This window comes from Asterias rubens, chromosome 2 (genome assembly GCF_902459465.1).
Source record: "Asterias rubens chromosome 2, eAstRub1.3, whole genome shotgun sequence".
NCBI lineage: Eukaryota > Metazoa > Echinodermata > Asteroidea > Forcipulatida > Asteriidae > Asterias > Asterias rubens.
Genome location: NC_047063.1, coordinates 16,671,674 through 16,697,211, shown reverse-complemented (window position 1 = coordinate 16,697,211; position 25,538 = coordinate 16,671,674). Strand labels below are relative to the sequence as shown.

General features: G+C 37.8%; 1 protein-coding gene across 1 annotated transcript; it reads right to left on the bottom strand.

The window, feature by feature from the left end:
* On the bottom strand, nt 1-22,116 carry LOC117306871 (ATP-binding cassette sub-family C member 9-like). The gene is made up of 31 exons (XM_033791433.1): nt 21,520-22,116; nt 20,818-21,054; nt 20,099-20,284; nt 19,399-19,557; nt 18,862-19,017; nt 17,832-17,966; nt 17,297-17,459; nt 16,935-16,975; nt 16,198-16,443; nt 15,382-15,606; nt 14,795-14,873; nt 13,831-13,933; nt 13,134-13,232; nt 12,484-12,649; nt 11,699-11,836; nt 10,475-10,706; nt 9,815-10,023; nt 9,183-9,346; nt 8,820-8,889; nt 8,282-8,439; nt 7,214-7,306; nt 6,505-6,607; nt 5,776-5,889; nt 5,474-5,585; nt 5,181-5,308; nt 4,848-4,926; nt 4,341-4,449; nt 3,698-3,804; nt 3,026-3,159; nt 2,190-2,252; nt 1-397 (listed from the first exon to the last, which is right to left on the bottom strand). Exons 1-31 carry the CDS (start codon nt 22,114-22,116, stop codon nt 260-262), a joined length of 4,743 nt encoding a protein of 1,580 aa, XP_033647324.1. The 3' UTR covers nt 1-259.
* Between the last annotated feature and the right edge of the window lie 3,422 nt (nt 22,117-25,538).

Here is a 25,538-nt window from a genome sequence, read left to right as displayed (position 1 = left end):
TACCAAGTAAGGTTTTATAATAATAATTATTTTGAGTAATTACCATAAACTCTTTTTCTTTCTATGTTGTCCAATAGATTGAAACTGTCTGAACTGAATTATAAGTATATCTAGTTACACCAGACTTGATGTCATTGACCCAGGAAATCTGACCCCAAAAATATGTTTTTTTATTTATTTAGGAAGCATGCCGCATGCATGCCAAACTGCGTTTTCATAAAGTATACTTTTCTGAAGGTTCTGAATTTCTACTTTTCCTTTAGGACTCTGTGTCTTGTACAAATGAAGCGAATAACCCTTCTTTCACTATCAGCTCGTCCGGTGTTCCGTACTCGACCAATCTCCCATCGTCAAGGACCAGGATCTTATCGGAATTCAAGATGGTCGTAATGCGGTGCTGTGGAAACAACGAGAACGGGTTGTTATTTATTCTGTCAATTATTTATTTTAAATCTTCCGACAACAAATCAATTTGATCAGGAGTAGTCCAAGGAAGTACACTAGTTAAAAAACTGTAATAAAAAAATATGAGTCTTCCTGCAATAATAATACTAAAAACAAATTATGAGGCCTATGTAGTTAAACAAAATCCAATAAATCATTTTGAACAGGAGTAGTCCTAGGAAGTACACTAGTTAAAAAACTGTAGTAAAAAATATGAGTCTTCCTGCAATATACTAAAAACATTTTTTTACCAATTATTAGGCCTATAGAAAAAGAAGGAAAAAAACTACACCTCCAAAAAAGTAGACAACAACGTAACATTGAGTAATTGAAGCAGCAAGTAAACAAAATACAAAAAAGGAAAAGGCAAACGACGCAAACAAAACCAACCAAACAAACAAAACCAAGCAGCTACAAAACAAACAAAAAAGACAGACAGACAGACAGCGGGAAGACATGACAAACAATCAAATTAACAAACAATAAAATATTCCTACAACGTAGACTAAATTCCATAAAAGGCATACAAATAAGAGACAAAAGCTCAAATGGGAGCTGTTTAAACAAAAGAATGACGGTATAATAAGGCATATATTTACATTACATTTAAAAGATGGCTGCTACACATGTATGTTAAAAACGGGGTATAAGTATGTTATAAACGGGGTATAAGTCAATGTTATAAACGGGGTATAAGTCAATGTTATAAACGGGTATATACAGTAGTAGCATGACTGAAATAATTAAGCATTGTTATGTGAATTATCATAATACAAGGTTCTAAATATGTTACAAGGCTGAAGCATCACTGGATACTAAATCACAGAGTTTAAACATGGATATCTGAAGTAAGGGGTCGTTTCTCAACTTTGTATCCAATCGGCGTACCCCTTTAATTTCATGTCGTAATAAATAAGAAGATGGTGTTCGAAGCTTCGCATGGTGTGAGGAATGAATGTACCTATAAGTACAGTATAAATATATAAATACTGTTTATACTTATATTTATAGTTACTCATAAATAAGAAGACGTATATTATGTGGAGACACTAGCTTAAATTGCTAACAGAAAAACATTTCAGTAGGCATTAATATACCAACGACGTGACGCGATCTCCTCTAACCAAAAATACCTCCGACAAGAAGAAAAAAAACCCAGAAAAACAGACACTTCTTGAAAATATTGAAGCGGCATTGAAAGTAGCGACCAAATAAATACCGGCATTGGCAACAACAAGTGATGTGATGTCTCCATGATTCTGAGAAAGATTTACACTAGGCACTTAGAGGTATGCGCTATCATTCTATTTAAATTAAAAAAAATAACCCAGTTGTGAGTTTTGGACCGTGGGATGGAAAAATCTGCTCCTACATAAGTCAATAGATTTGGAAAGTAAACAATTATATTATTCTCATCATTGTTGTCTTTATCTTGCCTGTTTTTGTTCTAATTGTTAGTCCGTACGTTGTTGTACATGTTTATGTCATGTTTGTCTTGTATAGACCTTATTCATTGACGTCATCCAGCGGCCATCTTAGTGGAAAAACGGTGACGAAACAATCGAAACGCACAGATTTGTACGCGTGGCGCACAGGATTGGCCAATAAACAACCTCCTTTTGACCTCTAGGTGAGGGCGCCCTACTGAAATGACGTCATGCGCATACCGTCTATTGTTTTCATGAAGTATGAAAACAATTGTAAGTTTGAATAAACGAACGAAAATACTCCACATTCAGACTTACGGCAATCGTCAGCACAGTTCGATGCGCAAAAGCTGTGGCCACGACTTTCTGGAGAATTTTATCCTGTAGTTAGAAGCATTTTAAAACAACACAAGTTCAAATTATATGAGTGATAAACTCGTATTTTTTTGTGGTGTAGACATGGGAATTATGAGGGGATTGTGCTTTTGGTTATACAAGCAGGGAAATTGGCACATAGTCAGCGTAGGCCTACCGGTATTAGCCGGTCATTATGTACCAAAAACATTTTTGCTATTATTATGGCCATCGCAGATTTCAATTTTGGAAACAATATCGGTAGAATAAAAAACGATTTCAAAGTTTCAAAACGGCTGTCAATACTAGGGCACAATTTCATAGAGCTGCTAAGCACGAAAATTTGCTTAGCATGAAATTTCTTCCTTGATAAAAACAGAATTACCAACCAAAATATCCATTTGTTGCATTTTGCATCTTGCTGATATTAAGCTGTTGTTTGCTTATCCCGCACGTGGAAATTGGGTTGGTAATCCTGTTTTTATCAAGGCAACAGTTTAATGCTAAGCAAATTTTGTGTTTAGCAGCTCTATGAAATTGGGCCCTGAATTTTTCAAAAATGGCGATGGCCCGCTGCAAAATAAATGTCTTATGGCACACTCCGACTGTGTGCCACAAGTTCAATGTCAATATTCATCAAATGCACAATCCTATCACTATGCCTGCCATTTTAGCCCAATTCATCATGTGAATGGTTTGCTTTTTACTTACAGAAACAGTATACGGTTTGAACATTCATGGGATTAACAACCGATAGTTTTAATAATGGTTGCATCATCAGTATATTAATGATGTCTTACCGTTTCCAAGTCGATTGAGGCGGTAGCTTCATCCATGATCAGGATGCGAGTCTTCCTCAAGAAAGCACGAGCCAAGCAAAATAACTGCCGCTGACCAACGCTGAAATTCTCGCCTCCTTCCGTCACAACAGAATCTAGTTCAACAACACAAAATATTGCTTATAATTATACAGAAATCTGTAAAGCAAATATCACAGCACTTTCATAAAGCTAGCTTATAATATAGATACAACAATGCAATTCCAGATGTATACAGAACCATACAACAAATGCAAAATGTCATGATTAACTAAATGAGTTTTGAGTGTACTCTTCAACAGCTGGGCCCAACTTTACAGAGTTGCTCAATCACAAAAAGTAGCAAAACAAAATTACCCTGACTAAAATAAGGTTACCAGCTAAACTGCCCTGTCACATGTACAATTTGTGAATGGGGTATCCTGCTCATTTCTGCTTAGCAAAGTGTACGATACAATATGGGAAGCGACAGTAGAGCGACTTTTTTATTTCAAATATCAATACCTGTTTTTACTAAAGGTAACCTTGTTAAAGAATTTTGATATGAACAAAATAACATTAACTAGAGCGTGACCTGAACAAATGTTGGTAATCATTTTCCAAGTTGTCATGTCTTTTCAAGGCTACCGTACAACAAGTAAGCCGCAAACTTACCAAGTCCCAAGTCCAGAGATTGCACCATTTCTTTCAGCTGTGCTATTTCCAGTGCTTTCCATAGATCGTCATCGCTGCTACTCCCAGCTATTGGGTCCAAGTTCTTCCTGTAAATTAGTCACCAAAAAGTTAGTAAAGTAAAGGGAAAGTATACGTTTGGTAATAACTCTCGTATTTCAATTAGTTAAACGCATGTAAATATAAGTAGGATTTGAAACTTTGCATGGTGGAAATACGATAGAGTAAAGGTTTGCGGTAACAGCATGTAATGATAATCTCTTTGGGGTGGTTTTGAGCAGAGCCGTTGGTTTCAACTCGACGTTTCGATCACTTTGCTCTGCCGTCGTCTGAAGATATCACTATGTAATAATAGTATAGTGTTGTTTGTACTCAACTCTGAGAGTGTGTTTTAGGGCAAGCTTTACACGGATGCGTAATAGGGCACAACCCGAATGGGGGTGTTATGCGTAAGTGCCCGGAATGGGTAACAAACCGAGGCCAATTTTGAAACCATGGCTCAGGCTTGTGCTCCACCTACTTGTTTGAAGCCCATGAGGACAACAGCATTTTTCTAAACTGACGGAGCCCGAAACCAATCCATGGTTTCGAAAACGGTATTTAATCGATTAAAAAAGCTGGTCACCTGACTGTTCCTGTGAAAAGCACAGGATCCTGCGGTATGATTGATATCTCACTCCGTAAAGTCGTCAGGGGAACAGACATGATGTCAATCCCATCAATTAAAATCTTACCTGCATAAACAACGATATTAATTTTGATCAGATTATAGGTACGAGGTTGTCAAGCTGGTATATTTTCCGGTTCATTAGCTATAAAGTTGACCCATGTTCGAATCCCCTCAGACCAGATTGTAATCTTATCGGATTTGTCTAAGAACCTGTAATCCCCGATACGATTGCATTCAATGAAAACATTATAATTGACAGCAGTTCGTTTTTTTTGTATTTGAAACAACCTCAAATTTAAAAGGGATACCTTTATCTCAATGTAAAGCAGTTTTGTTTGGCTTCCATTTAAACATCTGAAAATGGGTAATCGCACCCCATTTCAGATAAGAACAATGGTGTATGACACACAGTGAACATAGTATTCTTCAAACTGCAAGCATATCCACCTTAGTGGAACTTACCGTCGAAAACGTCAATGACACGTAGCAAAGCGAGAGTCAAAGAAGACTTCCCAGCCCCAGTCCGGCCACAAATACCGACCTAAACCAAACAAAACAAGTTAGAATCATCAGATAATTATAGTAAACATTGAAAACGGTAGTCAGCGCGAAATAGTGATAAGAGTGGAGAAGTGTGTCTCCTTTGATGCAATGGTGACCAAAGTAGTCCAAAACATTTTCAAAATCCGCGAGCATTGCCTGTTCAATAAAGAAACATTGCATGCTCAAATTTGCTTTAAACTTCGAAATGTGTTTTGAGACTGAGAGTGTTTTAATATATGTCTTTTTGATTACGTTTTCTCCTTCGTGGAACGTAACCGAGACGTCATTGAGAACGGGTTCGGTGTCTTTAGCATACCGTACAGAGACTCGTTCCATCTGTATCACACCACGCATTGGCCAGCCCAGGGGTGGGTCGGTACCTATTATGGGTTGATCAAAATAAAATCTTTTATTATAACAGAGAATGATAAGTGAGCATATTTCTTCATGACATTTTCATTTCAATTCTAAACAAGTATTATATGGCATGATAATATTTAGCTTTCAGAGTTGTTTTGTTTAATACTTGTTTATCAATGTTTTACCTTCATATGGTTCATTCTCAATGTATGTATAATGCTTTACACGTTCCACGGCATTCATTTGCATCTCCAACTCTGCAATACCACGTACCACGAAGTTCAAAAACAATGAAACCTGAAGAGGAAAAACAATGAACCAAATATCCCTCAGTCATTGCCAATGCAGGATGAAACGTGTTTTTTTTTTTTTGTTTTTTTTTACAAAATTCTGCGTTTGTTATTAGATGCAGAAGTCGGTGCTTTACCATTCAGAAATTTACTTTGCAAAACCGATGGCGTTTTCCCTACATGTTTTTTATATTTACCTGTAGAGAGTAGGATACTGCTAGACCAACAAGACTTGGATCCAAATCACTCACAATAGCGCCAACTAGTGTTGTCATCCCAGCAAGAAGAACCACTATAGAACCAATGAAATCCTGAAAAGAAAATGGTCGTTCATTTAAAGAAAACAAACAAATTATACAACCGTATTTCTTTTCTTGCGAGTTTGCATTGTCCAGTTTACCCAGTCTTGGTTTTTCGTTAATTATGCTTGTGGTGACATTTGGATTGTTCCAATTAATTAAAATAAAAAAATATAACAAAACTTTGGTTCTACATCACTAATTTAGGCAGGGCCTATTGGTAAACCAACATGCTCATTTGATATTCTCAGTGTAGTTAGCCGTTGGTCCCATGTGTTGTGTAAACGCATGCAAAAGAACCCAGTGCACTTATCGAAAAGAGAAGGGGTCCGCCCGGTGTTTCTGGCTGGATTTGCAGCATATTGCGCCACAGCACCTTGTAAACCATTACAAGGTGCTTAAGGGTTTGGTCTTATATCTCAAAATTCGCCCACTCCTTGCAGTAATAATACCTGGCGCTTTGTATCCTTTGGCAAAAGGCGCGTTATAAATACGGTTATTATTATTATTATTATTATTATTATAGTTAATGCACAATGCAAAAAGAAAGAAAGGAACAAAAACAAACTTTTTGGAAACTGCAATCGGCCAATTAGTATTTAGAGGGTTTGTAAGTATAAGACTTACCAAGCGAATACCTAGCCATCGTGTGGCAGCTTGTAGATACAGAAATGCTGATAGATTCACGTTGATACGCTTAATGACAGTGCGGTAAAAACGGTCCGATGCCCTGATGGAGGTAAACAAGGACAGAGAAAGTCTTAAAATTAAAATAACTTTAGATCTCACAGTTAGCTTAAGTTTTTATTGGTACTGGTTCGTTCTGGGGAAACGCTTTGGAAAAAACAAAGATTTTTACATAATTTTATTTAAATAATTCTGTTTTAAATTAGTGATGGTTCGGTGGCATTTTGCCCTGCATTTTGTATCTTTTGGGACTTGGGTTGAAATTCCACCTTGGAAAACAAAGAGCCTCGCGTGAAGTTAATTGGTGCTAAGATAATGTTTACATCTATTTTTATATATTCGGGGTTCTCCAACCTTTATTAAACAGTAAATTATTATTTGAGTAAGAATTTACCTCTTTCTCAAAACCTACGTTACTTCAGAGGGAGACATTTCTCACAATGTTTTATACTACCAACAGCTCTCCACTGCTTGTTACCAAGTAAAACAAATTAGTGCTGATATTTGTGTTCAGTAATTACCAAGCGTGTCCAGTGCCTTTAAAGAGACCATAGCGCTCTACCCATGAGATATAAGATGTACTGTAACCAATTGACTGAAATGATTTACATCAAATAAAATACAAGAAATAAGAAAGGAGGTGGCTCACTTGTAGGCTCGAATTGTTGTTATTCCACCGAGGCTTTCGGAAAAGTAGGCAAAGATTGGCGACTTGCTGATACTGTCCAGTCGTTGTAACTCCCTGCGGTGTTGATCAAGTTGTTGAATCAACAAAAGTGGACGAAACAATTTAATCAAAGAACTGATAACTGAATACCTTGAGAAAAATACATTGTTGGCAAAGTACGATGACAAAGTAGTAACATAAACAGTACTTTAAAATCAGATTATATGAATTGGAAATACAAATAATGCATCATAAATATAAATAAAAGCAGTGAAAAGACGTTGAACATATAAACAAAATGCATTGAAATATAAATACATGCATTTAAAATATTAATAAATGCATTGACAAAATAAATAAATAAATGCAAAGGAAATATAAATACATGCATTTGAAAAATAAATAAATGCATTGACAAAATAAATAAATGCATTGAACATATAAATACATGCAATGAAAATATAAACAAATGCATTTGAAATATAAATGAATGCAATCGCAAAAATTAATCAATTCAAATTCAGAACCAAAAGTTACTAAATATAGACCGTGCGTCCTATACGGCCTTTGCTAAACGGGGTCATTGAATTATCCGGCCTGCATTCGATGTTGTACTTTGACCAGCAACCCAAACTTAGTTTCGTAAATTGCCTGCAAATACTGCTCCGGGAAATAAAATAAGCTGCAATGAAAATATAAATAACTGCATTGGAAATACAAATAAATGCATTGGACATTAATACATTCAAAGTTAATAATAAAGATGACACTAACGGGCTATCGTACGGAAGATCCGTGTTTATACCGCATTCAACCTCTGTTTAGCAGAAAATATTGCTTAGATTTCCAAGCTGAGTAGAAATTAGCGGGATACCAGACAAACATTGTACACATGACGTGGTACTTTGGCTGGTAACCTTATTCTGGTAAGTATAATTTTGTGCTTAGCGAATTTTGTTTTTTTATGCAGCTCTATGAAATTAAGCCCACGACAATAGATAACAATCAAGTCTGAAGGTCTGGTTTTGGAACAAATTGAATAGGTATTACCTGGATGACGCCAAGAAGTAGGTTTGTAGGAAATAGTAACCAATGGCAACGGGAATGAAAAACGCAATGAAGATTGGCATGACAACAGTGTTTACTATCACTGCTGAGGCAACTTTCAGAGCAGAATTCAGGAACATATTGATGGTCTGAGTCAGCCTCTGGAAATGGATAATAACATAGAAACTATATAGCAAGATATACAAGTTTAAAAACTATAATTAAAGATAGAAACCATTTATATTTATATCTCTCAACTGTATAGATTTCATGAAAACGTTGAGGTGTTGTTGTTTACGTTTTTGTAAAAACGAAGTTAAAAGTTAGTGATATCAGTTGACAGGACAAAATTCATAGTAATTAATTAAAATTGCAATAAAATATATGTAAATATTAATACGTCTTGTAGCATGACTTGTTTTTATAGTCTAAAGAAACAGGAGAATCTTTACTAAAGTAACAGGCAAAATAATGTTTCAAGCTTTAATATTTTAGTTTTAAATTTAGTTAAGAGTTAAGGGGGGGGGTGTCATTGCCTCACCATATCAATCAGCTGAGTGTCGTTCGAAAAGCGGTTCAAAACACGTCCAACTGGCGTCATGTCAAAAAACCTGAAGGTTTTTAAATGAAAACAAACAGTTTGGAGCGTCAAAGCCTAACCTGAACCTGAAGTTTACCTAATCAGTTACAACTAAAGTACGCCCAAGAGTTTTAAAGAACACTTTTACATATTTGCCCTATATTTTCTCCCAAACCATCAGATTACTGAAAACATGTAACGACTACCTTGTTAAAAAAAAAAAAAAATACGTGCGAGAAATAAGTATCACGGTCCATCGAATGTATCATGGTTTGTCATGGAACTAGAGAAAGGATAGGCAAATGGTATTCTTTGTTGCGTTACCTAAGTGGTACTTTAATGATATTTCTCAGTACACGTTGATGAAGACGTCTAGCTGCTACGAGTATCGCCCATACCAGTGTACACATGGACAGTAGTCTGGCAACCAAGTATGAAAATGACAATCCAGCATAACCACCAAAGAACTGAGCAGTCAGGGCATCCGTCTGATGGGTAAAAAAAAAAGGAAGTCAGTTTAATGGGATACAAAACATTTGTTTGGGTCTAAAATTGCCGGTAGGCCTACCGATAAATAATTAGATTCAAATTTTTCAGACAGAAGTTTACATTCACGAGACAATGGGCCTTTCGGAATACAACATGTTTTGTCTTGAAAACAGAACAGAACCTGTGTAACTGTGTAATACGCTGAAAAATAAAAAGTTTCCAATGTTGCCATAATATTATCAATGGCAAGAAATAAACCGCAAGGGAATCTGACTGTGTAAGTTTAATAAATATAGGCTGGGTTGACAAAAAAAAGTTGACAGAAGCGGGACCTGAACTAACGACCTGCGGATTAACATACTGCAACCCTCCGTAATTAGCAATCATGCTATAATAATCTTCATCTGCTTGTTATTGCCAACAATGGTTTTAAAACAAACATAAAATTAAAAGAAACGTCCACCAACTTCATTTCCGAGTCCTGCCTCTGACCACGCTGACAGCCAGAAACTCGTTCCGATTGAAAGACTGGTATCCAGCACTGCCATAATGAGGACCAATAGTAACATGCACCAGCCTACGTTTCCAGCATAGTACATGTAGACCGAGTAGGAGACCGACCCTCGCTCAATCTCTTCCTTCTCAATTAGCGCCCCCAAGGTTGGTTCACTGCCATCTTTTCAAAACGAGAAGAAGGAATGACACTGTCATGAAAAATGGAAGACTGACATACATTTCAGGAAAAATAGGACAAGTACAACTGAAATTTACTAAGTTGTTTGACGTTGAGGTGGATCACTGAGCAGTGGAGTATGTTTAGAAAATGTTACGGTGGGATAAACCATTGGAGTATCATACCAAAGTTTCCAGAGGGAATCTTTTCCGGCAAACTAAAACAACTGCTGATTGCGTATGCAGTTTTAAAACAAAATATTACTCCAAGCAATGACAATATACAGTTTCAAAGTTCAAATTTGCAAATGGGGTATTGAAATCCTTTAGGGTGTGAACCGCGTCTCCCCCCTTTAGTTACGACACTGCACATTAGTTACCAAAACTTGGTCTGACACCAAATGTTGGCCGCATCTTCAGTCCGAAGTAAGTTGGCACTCTGTCATTGGTCATACCTTTGGACATCCTGCTGGACATAGACATCGCTCTTTTCTTTACTTCACGTTGCAGTTGTAAACGTTCTGCCCTGGTAGACTCGGACTCGTTCCCAGATAGTTCGGCCTCAACCTCGGACTCTGTGGCTAGTTCCACTGCCTTGTTGTATTCACTGTACATATCTGGATCGGCAGCAATGATGTCATCTAAAGTTCCCTGCGCGGATACCTTACCATCCTTCATCATTACAATCTAACATCAGATCAGACAAATGAATTGTGATTAATGAGAAGTCTCTAATAATGTACATTCGATACCATTCAAGTGAAAACTTTGTCAACATACACAACAGGGGATGACATCCTTCTCAGAAAAAAATAAGTTCGTTTGTTTTGTACGGGGATGTTCTGGTTCATTACTTACTTCGGAGCAAGACAAGCCACTTGATGTCAGCGGATTTCAACAACCAAAGCATCTTTGCGTTTCAAAGAGTAACTGATTTCATCGCGCAATATCAAACTCAATGCCACTTGATCAAAACTCAATGCCGTTTTGATCAAGTGTCATGGAAAGTTGGGAACTGAACAGAATTCCAGTACACAAATGGTTCAGAGAAATATGTTTCTACTAATGATGTCATCTGTTGTTTGTGATGATGGAAGGGTTTCGAATCAATGGTAATTTATTCCATTTTGACTTGAGGTTACATGTTTTCCCCACTCACATAATTATGCGGACTCTTTCTATTGGAAAATGAGTACTTCTAGAGAGAAATTTAATTTGGCATTTTCCTTCCCCTATATTTTCGCGCTTTAATCAATCATAATTACGTGTCAATGTTGCACAAATTACATGTAGTAATACAAAGTGAATAACACAGAATGCTAAAATATGGTCAAATTGAAAGTACATTTTATAAAAGTGATAAAAAGGTGAACTTTTAACAAAAGGCAACATCTGAGTCCAGGGAGAAGCAACAGCTTTTATTCCCCAGCCTATGGACGGACAGACAAAAATGACAGAAATATGTGAAAAGACAGGACATAACGGGTGTAAGACACAGAACTAAGGCCGTTATTATTTCCAAAATATACAAAAAATACTGTCTTGTTGTGTGGCACTTTCCTTTCTAAGTTTACTCACAAAACGAAACCTTGCACGGGATCTCGTCTCACAATGGCTTGTTTGTTCAACTAAAACATTTAATTCTGTGTTTATGTTTCAAAGACAAAAAAAAAACTCACCAGCTCTGCTCTGTTGAGATACTGCAGTTGATGAGTGACCAGCACGACTGTTCTGTTTCTTTTGACCAATAGTTTCATGATGCCATGTTCGAAGAGATGTCGACCAACATGAACGTCTAATGCGGAGAGCGGGTCATCCTATAATAAAACAAGTTGCCAGATGAAAAGTTGAAAAATGAATTATCTTTATAAACATAATGAGTTCAAGACTGGTTGATATTACTACTCAACCCCGTGATCCAAATACATTATGTTTGGTTCAAGGACGTCTGTTTTATCTGGACATTCTTGTTCAAGAGTATTGACTTGTAGATGTGCTGCACAAAACAACTTTAAGATGCACATTGTTTTTCAAAACATTCTCAGAAATGAGAAAAGCTCACAAACCGTCCGGACGGTCTGAGTTAACTAACTTTGGCCTTTTTTATTTTATTTTTTAATATAGTACCACGATGGTTTCAAAATATTGTTGTGACAATGTTCAACTTAGTGAACGAAACACTGGATTGCACTTTCAATGGAAAATGTATGCCGGTGAAACTATAAAAAGAAATCCCTGGTCAAACTGACCTACACTCCGGGTCAAGTTGACCTAGATTTCGGGACAAGTTGGGTCTGACCCATTTCTGGCCCCGTGTGACCCGGTTTATGTGTCAAAATTACGTAGAATCTGACTCAAAACACCCGTTTGTGGGTCATGACAACCTGACCCAAAATGAGTCAGTCATGGACCTTGTGTCATTTCCCGCCAGGGATTGATTAGAGTGACTCAGTTCAGTGCATACCAGAATGATGATATCCCTGTCTGAGTACATAGTCCTCCCTACGCTGACTCGTTGTTTCTGCCCACCGCTCAAGTTGATACCCTTCTCACCAATCTCAGTCTGGTCTCCGGCAGGTAAGATATCGATGTCTGGTTTCAGGGCACACGCATCTATTACACGCTTGAATCTGGTGTTACAAACATCGACATTGAAAAAGTAATTGTAAAAGAATGGTTTTTTTTAAAGGTGAGTTTACTCAAACTTACCAGTTTGCGGTCCAGTGACGTGTTTCCTTGTGCACTCTTAACACCTCCCGGTCAGATTTAGCCCGGAAGTTTTTAGAGTGTAGGGGACTGGCCCATTTTGGGGGTGAAGCTGCGATCCTTTAATAGTAATACATTTTTGTGTTTTTATATAGCGCTTCTTCGCTCCCGAACGGGTGTCTTAAAGCGCTTCAAATTATTACCCCTGGTCACTGGGCCTTAATTCACTCCTTAAACCATCTCAGCTCCCTGGGGAGTATACAGCCTCGTGCAACAAATGCGCTACTCGGCTTAATCAATCACAAGAACCATCAACAACATAGGAAACGCATGCACTGGATTAATACTTTTGTGGAACCTGTGTAACTGCATCTTCTATTAAAGACCTTGAACTTTTATCAAAAGTACCTTTTTGAATCGTATGGTTCAGAGAAAAGGATGTTATCTCGTAACGTAGCATTCAGTAACCACGGCTTCTGGGCTGCAAGAGCAACCTTCGTTCTATCCCTTTGGAAATAACAAACAAAACAAACAACAATATTTTAAACTTTCTCGTTACCGATTGATGACTTAACCTACATTGAACCATCTGGATATATGTGGATAAACAATAACGAATACTCAGATTCACTTACCCCCGCCTTGGGCCCAATTTTCTAAAGCTGTTTAGCAGAAAATACTGCTTAACAAACTTCTTTGCTGAGCAAAAATTTAGTGGGGCACCAGTCACAACAATGTAAACTTAAAATAGTTTTGGCTCCCTGGTTAACCTGTTTCTTGTTTCTTGAACAATACTTTCCTGTGCTTTGCAAGTTATTGTGCTTAATGTAATTTTGGCTGCTAACCTGTTTCTGTTGAGCAATACTTTTCTGTGCTTAGCAAGGGTTTGCGCTTGACTAAGTACCCGTGTTTGGGTTCTATTTCTATTGGAATCTCCTGTATTCTGCCTTTACAAATCAACATATTTTGCTTGAACGAGGACACGTAATTCATGATCCACCTATGCTATTCAATCGATTCATCGTCACTGGACGTTGGTGAAGAATACGATCTTATAAATGCAAAGCGATAAATGCAAGCAATTTAAACTAAAACAATGATTCACCTGACTTGTATAAAGCCACCCATTGTTGTCATTTCTCCTAAGATAGCAGAGAGTAATGAAGACTTGCCGCTGCCTACTTGTCCAATCACGATGGTAAGTTTACCTAAAGAATGTGGAAATGAAGACGAACTTCGTCAAGTCAGTACAATCCTGTACAATCAGTCTGCTGTACATTTTATTGTGTCGTTTTCAACTTTGCTCTGTAGATTTGGTATCGTGTCTTGCCGTTTGTATGTTGAACCCATACATGGACATGTGTTTTATGTTAGTCAGTGTTGTGATAGTCTGTTGGTGTGTTTGTTTGTTTGTTTGTTCGGTTTTTTTGTCTGTCCGTAGGTACGGGAACAAAGCCTTTATTCACCCTTTGCCGAGATGTTGTTCTGTTTGTGATTATTTACTCAACTTCCGTGTAAATTGTTATTGTCTTTACTACATCTGTGGCACGGTTTTCCATTATTTATTCATTATCATGTATATTAACTTTAATGATGTACACAAATGTAACTTTATGGCAACATTGAAATAAATGTATTAAAATCAAATCAAATGTTATTGATGTGGAGTATATTTCGGAATTTGGGCCACTTAGTCAGAAAAAAGAACTGTGTTTTTTATTAGATTGCACTCGCTCCTGCATATTTAGGCATATCATATCCTACTACTACAAACAAGTGGAGTTTACAAATCGGCTGGGATCGTACTTTCAACTGGGATGACTTCTCGTCATTAACTTAGAGTATCAACTCGAGTATCAACCTGTTGGATGTGTCAGGGCTAGACACATCTTCTTAATCCATTCATTGCAACGCAATTCAATATTCAGTGGAAGGAATTATTCAATTAAGCAATTACATACTTTTACTAAATGGTAACGCTCAGAAAGTTTGTAATAACTCTGTCGGTAACTTTGCTACAACTGCATTTCATATAACAATAATGGTATGAGAATTGGTTGATTGCTTACCTTCAGGTATTTCCAGGTTGATATCATTGAGAACCGGACACTCTGATTCTAGATCCCACCTGTAGCTGCCGTGAGATATCTAGGCAAATACATACATTTCGATTACTCTTAAAGGGAGGGTATACCTTTGGTAATTATTCCAAACAAATAATGACATAAACTAATCTGACTTGGTTTATAAGAACTTCAATCGGAATCGAGAAACGATTCCGATTGAAGGATTGTGGTTTTACAGAAAGGGATTTAGAAAATGTTCAATCTAAAAAATACTGCTTCGTGTAGAAACGTTTCTATTGTACTCAGATAACAGATTATTCTTCCTGCGAGGACAATTATTAAAATATTTCGGCAATATCTCAAAAAACGCTACGACCTTTTGAAATTAAATTTTGACAGGTTAGTTCATTGTATAATTATGTCATTTTTCATAAAGGATTCATAAAAAAAGGAGAGTATACTTTAAGTGCCTTTAACAAACGATATTATAAAAGTCTACAATTCACAACCACTTTCATTGACGAACAGCACTTCCAGACATAATACAAAACATAAAGAAGGTTTCAAATGCAAAGATTATTGTGTATTACTTGAATAGCAACGGTTTTCTTGAGCCTAGTTGAGGGTCCCGTTTTGAATTGGTTCCTCCTGGTTCCTGCTGCACCATATCTTGCCTCCTTAGATTTCCGCTTCTTAGCGGTGTTTCCATTGAGCAGGGTTGTTTTCTCTGTGCCTGGGTCATCTTCCAATTCACTAGCACTGCTAATGATGGTGATCTGGCTTGAGTCTTTACGGAACCCAACCGAGAGGTCTTCCTGTAGAAGAACAAGAAGTGTATTATTGTTGATGTTTACACAAACGCCGATGTGTGTTAGCACTGTATACTTAGTACTTTCCAAAGTCCTGCAGAAACCATCAACAAGAAGTGTGTTATGCATGTCCATTTCATTAGTGTTAACCGAATGCGGACTAGATGATTGGTGGCTGAGTAAATCGTTTAATTGTATTATTTCATTTTGACCCTTACACCGATGTATATTAATTTCTGCATACTCGCACTTTCCTGAGCTCTTTAAACATAAAATAAAAACACAGGCAAAACACCTGGGTGGGATTCGAATGCACAACCTTTACAATGCTAGATTAGGATGTCTTACCACCAGACCCTAGCCGGGTGGCTAGAGGCAGTTTGAATTATTGTGTGTCAGCAGAGGGGGGGGGGGGGGGGAGGGGGTACTGGGACGATTTAATAGATCTTAGTTTTGCATCGGGGATCAAGAAGACAACACATGTTTTTACCAATACAGCGATAGCATTATATACTCAGTACTTTCCCGAGTTCTGTGTGAGAGAATCCAATGAAAGAATTAATTTCCCCACCTCGACCATAGGACCGCTAAACTCACCTCCGCATTCTGATAGCCAGACACGGAACGCGGTCTGACTATACCCCGACCGTCAGAATCTTCAATCTCCGGGGCAAGAAGGAACTTCAGAACCCGTTGGCCGCTGACTACACCGTTAACCACGTACACTAGAGACATCGGTAGCATCATCAATGGCATAGTGAGCATGTTGAAGAGAGCAAAGGCTGAAAAGGTCACTTCGGGTGTTAAGGGTTGGCCGGTGAAGGACGAGTAACTTCCATAACCCTAAAACAAGAAAGGAAAAAGTTGTACATTTATGTCCAAATTTTTCTTCTTTCAAAAACGCGTCAATTTGTCTCACTGTGTTCTCACATGTTTTTCGTTTTCACATTATTTCATTCGCCAGCAAACATTGGCAATTTGCAGATAAAGGATAGAAAAGAGCTTTGGGACGCCCTCCGGGTGTGAAAAGCGCTATATAAAAACGGGTTAATATTATTATTAAGAGCAAACAACACATTCTGTCAATGAGACTAACTTAAGGCGGGTTGCATGTCGAAACACAAACATGTCCAAACACCACTTTGAGAACCCCGGGAAGACAGACATATAGATGTATAAATCTCAAGCCTGATGAGTTTCAATGTAAAACTGAAAGAATTAAGTTCGTTACCTATACCCTGTTCAAACTATGTTAACACTAGTTGACAACAGGGTAGGCCAATTTATTTCCCTTTTTTGGTTAACAAGTAAAATACGAAGTCATCAATACATACCACAAGTGTTACCAATACTGGAGTAGCAGAAACCAACAAAACTATAGGAGAGGAAAACACAAACACATATCAATTGCAAAGTATAAACTCAAAACCATAGTCACTGTCAACCTTTAAAGCAATATTTTATAGATCTTATGCTTCCACAATTTGTTAGTGTATTCTGTTTTTACAAAATAAAATCTTTATCTTTTTGTTTTATAGTTGACATTCGAATAAAATGACACATGTGCTGCGATAAAGCAACATTTTTGAGATCACAATTCTAACCTTTTTGTTAAAAAAGATGTGTTCTGTTTTAAAATTCACAAAAATAGTATATTTAATTGTATGCTAATTGACTATTGAAAATAAATACACACTTGTTGCGATGAATCCCAGATTGATCTTGAGTAAGACGTTGAGTTCCTTAGCTCGGATTGCTTCGATGGCTTTACAGTAGAGCCCTTCCCATGCATTCAGCTTAAGTAGTTTGATTCCTTGAAGAAGCTCATTGGTTTTCTTAAGACGGTTATCGGAGAAGGCCTGCAAAGAAAACAATTTATTTATGACTGGTAATGATTTAAAAAAAAAAAATCACATTGTGGGGCAAAACAAAAGTAGCTAAGCACAACACATTTCGACTTACCGGTTTACAAAGGTTACCAATCCACTGCATTAGTAATACAATCTCTGACAGATACCCTGTTATTTTTGCTTAGCAGAGTATTCTTTTAAATATAATTTTCTGCTTTAGCTCCGTTAATTTTGGCCGACAATTGTGGACATTGTAAAGTTGAAATGTTGATAGCGTTTTCAGATCAAAAGGACGCACACAATAATGGAAGGCCTACATGACAAGAATTTGTACAAAAAAAGTCGTCTCTTTAAAACAGCGGATAATACATTTCAACTCACAAGCATTTCTTTCTGTTTCTTGCTGATAATTGTTGCAATTTTGAACTGTATTGGACTAAGGACGAGAAATACGACTGTCCCGATCAGACCAGCGTAGCCCATGGCGAAGTATAGCAGTATCAGGTTGACGATTAGCTGTGGGGAGATAACAACTCGTCAATTAGCAGTTATAAGGTCAATTCAAACCTTCCTGCCGTCGATTTCACTAAACTCTCCCTAACTTGGGATTAATCTTAGGACTTAGGACGGGTTCAGTTCCGTATCCAAATACATAGGACGAATTGAATCCATCCTAAGTTAGGACGGGTTACTCGTCCTAACTCAAGTTAGGATTAATCCCAACGTTTCGTGAAATCGGCCGTTGAAGCATTTGGCTCATCGATATCTTACTTGAGAAATAAACCAAATATTTAAATGCGAAATATAATTTTTTTTTTTTTTTTGTAAACGTTCGAATGTTTGAATCATACATAAATGTAGATATATCTATTTAACTGACACGTGAACATTTATTTTCAAAAGGTGGTCGTATTTTTGAGACATGGTCGAAAATCCGGAGCGGTTATGTCCACGTATAGTAAAAATACTCTCTAGGAATACATTATTTTAAAGGATTTTGATACTTTTTGAAGCACAAAACACAATGTCCACAGGTTTATATGAAACTTACACCGTAATTACCAATAGTGTCCAGTGCCTTTAATATCACATCACAGAGGAACAGATGAAGAAACTGACATTTCCATCTGATGGTCTTATTTACAGTACAGACGTTGTCAAAATGTTCCAGAACGGTCATCAGAGTTTATGGGAGAAAACCAGATATGAACATAATCTGACTCATGCTATATTCAATGATTTACTTATGTATTACTTAATTGAAGATTTAACATTAGCTTTTTGGAATCCCCGTTTTATTTATTCAAATAATAAATTTAATAAACTGACAATGGAAGTGACCAAACAACCCATTGTGACCCGATTGGACCAAAAACAAAATTTGCCAAAGTAGCGATTTCTGTTCACCCACCTGCACTGGAACACACCACAGGTTATTGAAGTTTTGGAACATGAGTTGGATAGCGTTGGGGTCAACAGACATGTGGTTGGTGATTTGACCCATATTCATTGAGCCACCTGTAGTTGCTACTGTCGAAAGCCTTAGCGATTTCTCATACACCATTGCCTGAAAATAAGTCAAAGAATAGTGCAAACACAAAATCTAGTCGTGTCTAATAAAAATAATATAATAATAGTAAACATATTTATAAAGCGCCAAAACCATTTGAAAATGCTCCCGGGCGCTTTACAATAAGACAAACTACAACATTTCCACAGAAAGTAATCATGAAAAGGTCATAAATAAGATCCACAAAATAAGATCATTAAAACAGTAATGGTAAAAGTATACAAAAATATTTAAACAATCTATCACAGCAGTGAAAAACACTTAAATAATCAAGATTCGGAAGAGGTTACCCTAAAACCTGGAATAAAGACTATTTTTCTTTCAGAAAACAAGAGCAACACCAAACTGATATGTCACATTCGCTCAGCCTAACCATACCTGTACAGCAGCTCGCACATTGACTCCTTCCATGATGCTGAAGTAGAAGTGTGTTTGTAAACAGAAGAAGTTAACCAAGGAAGCTATGAACATAACCACAACTAACACAAATCCATTCTGGAAGAATTCATCCACGGTCACATGATGGTCAGGGACGGGCTGGATAAACGAACAAAATATATATTAAATTATTGTTGTTATTTGTTTTGTTCGTTTGTGGGTTCGTCTGTTTAGGTGTAAATTGGTGTTTATTTTTGTTTAGCTGTATGTCTGTTTGTTTGTTGGGTTATGGGAAATTGCTAAATTGGAAACAACTGTCTGCGGTGTTCCTAGTGTTTACTAGCCAAAAACCTTGTGATGGTACTTTTAATGTCACAATGGTATTCTAGAGAATTTGTAAAGAGTAGCAAACACTTGTTTTATTTTAGGCCAAAAGCTGCTGATTATGTTTTCTACTAAATCCATGTTTTCTGTAGAACTGTTCACTCTGAAATAAAGTCATTTGCGAGAATAGTGCATCTGAACAAAATAAAACCCCACAATAAATGACTCACTTCGGTGTTTGCACCATGCTTTCACGGATTCGTTATTCAATGTGTATAACGTATGGTTGATCACATACAACATAACACTGTCAATGACTTTTTAGTTAGCCCCACCAACTTGTTACGGGAACTGAAAATTAACTATGACGCACCGCATCAGCAGAGGGCTTATACTTGAACGTCGTGACGTAGGCCGTGAGGGCTCCAACTGCAAGGGGGTTAATGAAAGCGAACAGTTCACCAATGAGCTTGAGTATTGCAGCAGCTAACAGCCGTCGGCCGTAAACCCTTCCATAGATTTTCAACAGTGAGGGTTTCTTTCCTTTCTGTTTCGCTTTCTCCTGAAATACAAGCCGAATAGATTTCAAGTAATATGATGAGACACATCCTGCAGACATACATGGTCAGGATAAACTTACACTTTCGAAAAGCCGCAAATACTTTTACGTATACGTTTACGTTTACGTTTCATTGAAGAAGGAACACAAAACGAAAACAAACAATAACAGCAGCAACAACGACAACAACAACATTATCAATAAATGTAATTTAACACATGTACAATTTGCTTGCAGAGATTGAGAATTATATTTGTACTTTACCCATACTCAGATGTACTAAGTACTGTATGCTGTTTTTTCCCCGAGTCCCCCCATGAAAACATAACTACAGGCATAGTTCGAACTCATGATCTTTGTAATTTTGTGCTCATGTCAACTTTAATTACACACGAGCGCAATGTGTATACATATCCATCCACACCCCCTTAAAAACAACACAAGCCCTCTTTACCAATCCCCATCCAATGTATATCATGTTCTATACTTTAACCCTAACCATCCCTTCTTACTCATCCTAATTCTCAATTTCTCACCGATTCTTGTATGAAGGCTTTCCGAAACCTCTCATGATTGTACTCAGCCTCATGTTGCTCAGGGACCACACCCAGATCACTAAGCTCCAGGTGTTTCTTAAACCCCAGAGACAGGACAGAGTTAAGCCACCAATACACAAGACTTGAGAATAGGCTGACGTAGTACTGCATGTACCTCATGTCTAAACGCTTCAAGTCATTCGGGAAGACGTCTGGATTCCGATGGCAGCAAAAAACCTGAACGAACAAGAAAATCAAACCCCGGTAAATGTACGATTCAATAAGCTATGTTGAGATATGGTGTACACATAACTAGTATGACACTATTATTTAGTTCAGTGAAACTTGTCGTCTGTAGAGTATACCTCAAACAAAACAGTGCACTCACACATAGTTTTTACTTTCTCTCAAAAATACACTGTGACTTGGTGGCATTGTTGCACACCGAGTAAAACGAGCTCGGCAAACCCTTTGTCTTCTTTCTCCAACAAATCCCCAAAAGAATGTTGTGCACGGTGCAGCCCCCCCCCCCCCCCCAAACACACAAGCAGGAGAAAGCAGAATTCCAGGGATGTTTGTGCTCTGCCAATCAGCATGACATGTTGGATGTAATGTTTTCATTTATTGAGGGATATGTGCACTTTTTGTCAACAGGTGGTCAGATTTGGTGAGGATGATGTCACTAGAACAATCAGACGCTACCTTTGTTCTGATGATGTTAGCTTCAATGCACAGCAAGACGAGGTAAATTACTAGCTTGACGATGGTCAGGTCAAATATGAGCCTTTGAATGTCGTCTTCCTCCTGGTACGTCAAACTCATCAGCCGGAAGATCTCCACACCTGCACAACACGTCCAGTACACCAGCAACACCACAGACATGCCCGGTAGCTGCCATTGCTCCATATGATGGTAGTAGACAAGAGACGAGACGACTGCGACGAAGGCTACGATGCTGTGAACGTACAGATGCGGTTGCGTCGGTTGCTCCTTGTAAGTGTCATCGGTCATCGCGCCCTCACCGGCGGAGGCAAGAATGAGGACTAGCAGCAACGCCGATAGGAGCCATCTTAGACTGTGTCCAGGGTACACGAGGAGGTATCTGGTATACACTCTTCGATTCGTACAGCATCCAATGAACAGGAGGAGAATGGAATGGACGAGTAAGAACACACCGTGTGGAAGTGCGGCGACACCGTCTAACAAACAGGTGTTATTGCGGACGTCATCGAACCAACCTTGGCCATTATCGATGTACACTGAGTTTCTTCCACAAAACCACTCCCATTTTTCATCCATGATGTTTGAGCTCACCGTGACGTTGGCTGAAAAAAAATGGATGTGCCATGATTCTTGCTCCGCCTTTTATCATCAGTTACAGTTTTTAATTGAGTGTAAGTATTTTATATAAATTGTTCATTAGTATTGTTATCTTTATAATATACATGAACAAATTAACAATCATAGAGGACGGTGTTGTCAACCTGTACCCGTACATTTTAAACAACAAAATTCAAGAGTCCTTTGATCATTAGTAAATTCATTTTAAATCGCTTTACTGGCGTGCTACTCAACTGCGTAAATTTGTTGCTTTACAAAGTCGTTGAGATATAGAGCCCAGGATGGGGTCTCAGATGTTTTGCTTCAAACAGACAGACGGAACCGTCAACGGAACTTCTGTGTATACCGGTGTGTTTTCATCAAAAAGCCATCATCTTTCACAACACTGAGCAGCTACTGAAATTTACCCCAATTATTATAAATCATAGACAACCAAACCTAGGTCTACTTACGTCAGAAGTTTAGAGAATACACTGCGTTAATATTCACGCACAATGCAGTGCAGAGAAGTCGTGTAACTGTTTTGGTGAACATAATAGTGGGGAATAGTTCGTTTGATTGAACTTTGGTGTATCAATGAATAGTGCTGAAGATTATGTTTACAAATTCATACAGACATGTGATCAAATAATTCACTGACCTTATAAAATTGATGGACTTTGAAGTTGTGCAAGGCGTCTCATAACTCAACCTACCCCGATATTCTTGATAAACATCAACAAGTGTAAAAGGTCACTGGTTGCGAGCACTAACGGTTTAGGACTAAAGATACCCTATGTAATTTGTTGTTAATTTTCCACACGTCGTCATCAATATGTCTGCCCTTAATTAAAGCCAATTCCAATGATTTTGTTTTCTTGGAAGGGTTATCGCTGCGGGCACAATTATATTAATCTGTTATCTCTTCTTACAGGTTCGAATCCCGGTACTGCATTGTATTACTTGATTTGTCACATGCACGGTACAAATTGGAGACGGCGGAGACCTTTAGATGAGCTTTTCCCATTTATTTGCACTCAGTGTATAACATTACACAGGTGAAACTATAATTAACAAATACATAAATAGCTAATAAATGACACGAAAAGTCCACATTATTAAACAATTTAGGGAAGGGAGACAAAGGCGAACCATATCAGCCTAACAAAAACAACTTTAAATGCGAACGAGATACAGCGATAAAACAAGCAATGACCGAGGGCTGATATTAAAGTGAAACTTGAATATAAGGTTACTGACGGGAGATGGCTACGGAAATTTACATGTCTGAGAAGAACTAAAATAGACTCGAACAGAACACAACGGAAATCAGGAACAGAAATGACTTGGAAAATACAGGCACCCAGGTATATGTGTTCAAAAATAGGGGCTTGCCACACCTTAAACGAAATTCCTTAAATGCCCGCAGGCGATTGACTGAACTTTGACTTTATGCAAACAAGGATAAACTGATAAACGTAAGAGAAACGTATAAATTACAAACAACAATATAAACACATCAGCGGTAGGAGATGACATGATTGATTGCTAACTTTCCTTTCATTTCTTCCAGCATAGATACTACATCGAGACTGGCGAGAGAGAAGGCAGGATCGAGGAGAGAAGGGAGAAACGGAACCTGTGGAAAAATCACGATTTATTTATATATATTTTTTTTATATTTCAGGATTTAGCAAACTAATAATTTCTGGAAACCGGTCCCCTATGAAAACCAGTTTTGGTACATTTATTTGTGATTTTTTTTCCTAACAGAGAATCAATATTCATGCTTGGTGTTTACATTTTGCACCAAGGCAATGTTCATTGTATGAAGATTGAGTTGAGCTGAACACGATCAGAGCATACTGATCGAAACATTGAGTTGTCAACCACCGTTTGTTTTCTTTGAAACCAGCACCATGGTGCTTCCATAAGTCTCACCTTGGTATATCTTTTCTACAGATCTACAGATGTTAAACAACCAAAATGGCATGTAGTCACTCCCAGGGTAGACTTGACTCATCAAGTGCCATCCCCAGGAAACTACTGTTTTGTGATGCTCTGCATTCCAAAACCTGTTCCGCATGCGGGACAGGCATTCTCGGGACCACATTTTTACGGCGAGCGCGCACTGTATACTGTATTCTACGGGTTGTTTCATAGTAAGTTGAGGTAATAGCTTAGGGACCTCTCACACGAGAATGGGACGTGAATCAAGTCTACTCCCAGGGATATTTTGGATAAGTTTTTGTGTTGATACATACCCTACTATACTATTTAAATGTATGTCTCTTTTAACTATTCCATTTCCCTTGTCAAGACAGTGAGGTATTTCTTTAGGTTCTGTTTTTGTTTTATAGGCGAGGCTGCAATGTGTTTCTTTTATATTATTTATTGTTGATTTTGTGTGTGCCTTTTAAAAATTCTATAATATGTCATATTTTGTTAACTATTGCAATGACTCTGTAATTCGACCTCGGGTCACGAAGTGTGTCAATTTTAATGAAATTTAAATTTAAATTTTATAATTTTCTATCAGCATTCTGGTGAACTTGCCCCTCCTAGGCACTTCTAACTTTCCTGATAGATACAACCAGTGATATGAGAATTGGTCGCAATATCCGTTTGTTTCACCAGACAAGGAAATCAGAGCTACCGTTGATTATCAGAAAAATGATAACAGAACACAGCTTTGTGCACACGGATGGCGAGATTGCATTTGATTTGAAAGTGTGGACTTCCCGGTGACCTTATCTAACTTTGTACGTTTCAGGGATCCGGAGTATTTCCTGGCAGGTAAATTTTACATGTCAATCAAAAGTACAAATAGAGATTGGAAGGCAGTTTTCTTTTGTACATTTTAGACTTCGAAGACGGGTGGACATGGTACACGGTGCGTGTATTAAAAAGCGCGTTGCGCGACGTGTTAATACACACTGAGCAAGTGTCGGATTGACCCAACCTTGTTCCCAGGGTTGATCGATCTCTTCAGCAAGGAATTTGTTGTTTAAAGATGTTTTAAAAGTAGAATACAATAATCCACACAAATTTGCCGCGAAATTGCGTGGTTTTCATTTTACTGCGCGAACTAACACGTTCGGCCATGAAGGGAGCCCAAAATTTGACTCCCATAAATGGCCGACCGTGTTAGTCGACGAGGTAAAAGGAAAACCGTGCAATTTCGAGGCATGTTTGTGTGGATCATTGTATTCTACTTTTACAACATCTTTCTACCCATATGCATTTTATAAAAAACGGTTACAAACGCTTTTCAAAGACCAACTCGACCGATCCAAGGCAACGTGTTCCTTTAATATGATCTGGAAACTGGTTTAAAATGGGGATATTGTGGGAATTGTTTTTATCAGATTATGCGCCAGTTTGACATTATTTGGGGTCAG

What these genes read in the sequence shown, in the direction of transcription:
- LOC117306871 (XM_033791433.1), bottom strand. Translation starts at nt 22,116, where the DNA reads ATGGATGAAAAATGGGAGTGGTTTTGTGGAAGAAACTCAGTGTACATC. An exon ending in TACTTCTTGGCGTCATCCAG is followed by an intron (nt 7,307 to 8,281) that starts GTAATACCTATT and finishes TCAACACCGCAG; the next exon opens with GGAGTTACAACGACTGGACA. An exon ending in CAGTATCCTACTCTCTACAG is followed by an intron (nt 5,586 to 5,775) that starts GTAAATATAAAA and finishes TTTCCTCTTCAG; the next exon opens with GTTTCATTGTTTTTGAACTT.